Source organism: Mesitornis unicolor, unplaced genomic scaffold (assembly GCF_000695765.1).
Source record: "Mesitornis unicolor isolate BGI_N332 unplaced genomic scaffold, ASM69576v1 scaffold30536, whole genome shotgun sequence".
NCBI classification, from domain to species: Eukaryota; Metazoa; Chordata; class Aves; order Mesitornithiformes; family Mesitornithidae; genus Mesitornis; species Mesitornis unicolor.
Genome location: NW_010190810.1, coordinates 6,019 through 10,155, shown reverse-complemented (window position 1 = coordinate 10,155; position 4,137 = coordinate 6,019). Strand labels below are relative to the sequence as shown.

At 47.4% G+C, this 4,137-nt stretch overlaps 1 protein-coding gene across 1 annotated transcript; it reads left to right on the top strand.

Moving 5' to 3' along the window:
• Positions 1 to 3,523: 3,523 nt before the first annotated feature.
• Positions 3,524 to 3,834, top strand: LOC104542285 (feather keratin Cos1-1/Cos1-3/Cos2-1). Its single transcript, XM_010186538.1, has one exon. It carries the CDS (start codon positions 3,526 to 3,528, stop codon positions 3,829 to 3,831), a length of 306 nt encoding a protein of 101 aa, XP_010184840.1. The 5' UTR covers positions 3,524 to 3,525; the 3' UTR covers positions 3,832 to 3,834.
• The last annotated feature ends 303 nt before the right edge of the window (positions 3,835 to 4,137 follow it).

Genomic DNA, 4,137 nt, shown 5'->3' with positions numbered 1-4,137 from the left:
AGCCGCACTCAGGCTACGCAGTGGGGTCTCCACACAAATCAGTTTGCCTTTACTTGAAACAGGAGTAACCCTAACAGTTTTCCCCAGCATATTCCTTTCACGCTCCATTAGGACTGTTTGCCATTCTACTGTAGGTAGTAGTTGTAATTAAGCAGTGCCAGCTTGGTTGACAGATCTCTTGGTTCTCACTAACAGGGTGGCTTTTTCCAAATGCGTATCCCAGTTTTTGAATGTTTCTCTACCCATGGCTCTTAGTGTAGTGAGAAACAAAGACAAAAAAGCCCACAAAACTAAAACTAGTTTTAGATATTTTGGTATGCTTTTCAATGATACTTGACAATTTATTTGAGCTGCACCCTCAGCTCTAGGAAGTGAACTAAATACTTGTCACCCTAAGGTGATCACCATTTCTTAGATGCAGAGGAGGGACAGAGGTATCCGTTTCTGGGGGCATTGTTTTTCATTGTCATGGTGCCAAATTAAACCATCAGAGTTACGCTGTCTTTGCAAGTCTTTAACTCTGTACTTCAACAACATGAGTATCTGCCACTGGTGTGGGCTGAGTTGTGCCAGTCAACCCTGACTCCCTCCCCAGATTAACTAGGTCTCCCCTTGCCAGAGCAGGATCACCTGAGCAGTCACACAGGAATGCGTCCAGGTCTGAAAACACTCCCTCATATATCTTGCACATCGTCAACTAGAGTAGATAGATCTCCAGAAGATATTTGGCACATCAGTAAACAACTAGTAAGGTAAACTTTGAATTAGGCTCATTAGCATGCTAAAATCACACCTCTAGAGAAGAAAAAGCCCCCTACTCAGATATGCTCTCTCCTCATAGACAATGCTTGATAAAAACTAGAAGTGCTATCACTTTAAATGGAAATTAAGAGTTAGTTAGCCAATCATACAGGTTTATGATATCAGTATTCATAGAGATAAGGGAGTTTTGCCATTTTTTGATTTATAAATGTATTCCGGTATCTCAGGGAAAGTGTATTAGCTTTGTGGAGTTACCACCTAGCATCCATCTTTGTGTAGAAATACAATAAAACAAGTGTCTCTATTCTGTGTGTCAATTGTATTTTGCACACTCTGTAAAGAACCCTTGTTTTTTGGGACAACACTGTTCGGGCCTCTAATGATTCCTTTAATTTTTTCCAGGTTTCCAAGGGCTAAATCCTCCTTCTAGGTCCAATTGTAGTTGCTTCTACAGTGCTCATGAGTTCTATTGCCATTTAACTTCAGCAAATAAAGTGAGGTGTGGACCCTCAGGATGTCTGACTTGCTCCCCCCGGAGCATTCCTCCACCAGTATCGCTGAAAACTGAGTACACACACCTCTACCCCTTTGCTTTTCACTTACCACATGGATATATATCCTAAGCACCAAGCTGCAGAAACCTCTCTCTGGTAGGCCCTGCACATGACCAAGCGGACATACAGCCTCACCGTATGTGAAGGACAAGGGTCATGTGGGGTTGATACAAAGTAACCAGCACAGAGCCCAAATACCGTTACCAAGGGCAGCCTGGCTCCCAGAGACCTGGCACTGACTCCGGGTGACACCTGGGTGAGGGGAGGCCTCGCAGCCTGGTGCTGCATTGGTAAAGCTAAGCAGACCACTTTAAATTGCCTCCTTTGTGCTTCTTCACCGCCCACCGTGCCCCTCCTCCTTGCAGGAACAATGAGTCTTGTTAAGGGCCAACGAACATGCGAAAAATGACATAAATCCCACCTCGCCAAGAGCATAAATCTGGCAATTAGAATCCTCCATTTTTGTGGAGGAAGGCAAGAACACAAACTTTTGGATGGGTCAATGGGTCTGGACATCTCTCCTCCTGGCTGAAGTAGGGACACCTCCTTGGTGAGAATTACAATAATTAACTATAGCGCTAAGTATCAATCTATGCTTGCTTACTGTAGCACTTGCTTATTATAGTATATGCATGATTAGTGATAATCAATGTTCTAGAGATATACATTTAAATTTTGGAGTGTCATTTATATTTGTGTAAGACAGTGCATTTATCACTGGCAATTCCGAATCTATTGTATCTGTCACTTTAATAAATAATTTATCTTTTTCAACTTTGTGAATCTGTTTCAGTGAAAGTCCCTCAGAGGCACAGGAAACAGAGGCTACATCTCAGTGCCCGCTGCTGAGGCACCTCTCAACCTGGGAACTGGCACTGTTCTGCTGAAGTTAAGCCCTTTCTGGCCTGGGGAACCTGCAGCTCTGTAGTGCTCATGGACAGAGAAGTGGAAAGGTCCCCTGCCATGACCAACACATCTTGCTCTGATGAGAACCATGTACAAACAGACACGTTCATGCTCACCTGCATGGAATTGCATGTAAATTTGTCCACACCATGCATTCAAAGAAATTTATCATATACATAAGTGCACCCATCGAGCAAAAATGCCTACACATGACTACCTGTTGATTCAACTACACACAACCCTGGCAGGGCTGGAGCACCCCAGGGCATCTCAAGGCCCAAAACATGGATTGGCTGGGAATCTCCAGGCATGGCCTAGAGAGTGGAGGGAGCCAAGCAGCCTGGGAAATCTCCACTGTTAGAAGGAGAAATGTTGAGACTCAGCAGTGCAGTCCACCTCCTTTAGAAGAGAAAGACCAGTAACAATCATAAAGGGCTGGGAGGGAGAGAGGGAAAGGACATGGCACATTTTCACATATGGGAGCCCTTGGATGTCTGGTCAAGGATTGCAGGGCTGAGAGGAGCTTGGTCTTTCCTGTCAATAGGGTTGAAAAAAATCTCCCAGGAGTGCCCCAGGCCAGCGTCCCTAGTCTGCACAGGATCCCTCCAGCAACTGGTGTGAGTGTTCTGCCCACAAAGACATGTTCCTGCCCCAGAAATCCTAGAAACTCTTATTCCAAGACACAAAACAAACATCCATGAGGGAATAATCATAGCATAAACAAGGAAATTAAAAGGCACCAGGAAACAGAAACAAACCCTGTATCATTATCCGGGTTGTCTTACATTTCAGAAGAGCTTGTCAGAAAATTATTAACTCTGATAGTGCTATGCCTGGGCCTGGGGCAGTACAGGACCTGTATAAAAGCCAATGCAGGTCTTTGGTCTCTCATTCACTTCACTCACCTTCTTCTCCTTGGGAACCAGGTGAGTCTGAAGTCCCTTCTTTTCCTACTCTTACAGAATGAAGCCACGTCTCAGTGGTCGTGTCTGCTCTGTTCTATGGTTGGTTTTGGGGCTGCCTGTCTTGAGGAAAGCAGGGAAAATATCTAGCATGGAGAGAGGTTGGGGCTGGGTTGAGGGCACTCTGGAGCTCTGGGCTAGCAAAAAGCTTTCCTGGGTCTGGCTTTCTTTGCATGGTGCTGGGAAGGGAGGCAAAGAGGCACATGGTCCTCCCTGCATAGCCTCTAGCTCCCTGCCCAACACATGCCTTGGATTCCCAGTGGTGAGTGGCCAGATTGCTCCTCGCACTCCACCATGGTCCTCCCTGCCCTCTCTCCCAGGTGCATCTCCAACCCAGCAACATGTCCTGCTGCAACCCGTGCCTGCCCTGCCAGCCCTGCGGCCCGACCCCGCTGGCCAACAGCTGCAATGAGCCCTGTGTCAGGCAGTGCCAGAGCTCCACCGTCGTCATTGAGCCCTCCCCTGTGGTGGTGACCCTGCCCGGACCCATCCTCAGCTCCTTCCCACAGAACACCGTTGTGGGCTCCTCCACCTCCGCTGCTGTTGGCAGCATCCTCAGCTGTAACGGAGTGCCCATCAACTCTGGGTGCTGTGACCTCTCCTGCATTACCAGCTGCTACCGTGGCAGGAGGTGCCCCCCCTGCTAAAGCCACTGGTCACTTCCCGCGAAAGGACCCCCAGGAAGCTAGAAGATTATGATCATCTGACAGAGCTTTGGGTCATCACTTTCAGAGGGGCTGAGCATCCACAGCTCCACCTGCAAAGGATGGCAGGAAGAGGTGTGCCTGGGCTCTCTGAAAACATGGTCCATGTATAACTTGCCTGCTTCTTGCTCTTTCTCTCTTTTCTCTGTTATCTTCTGCTGCCCAGGGCCATGGGTTTTTCCAAAGTTAGCCTTGGAGAGACACATTGCCCCCCTCCCTTTATGATGTATACACTTGGACACCTTTTGG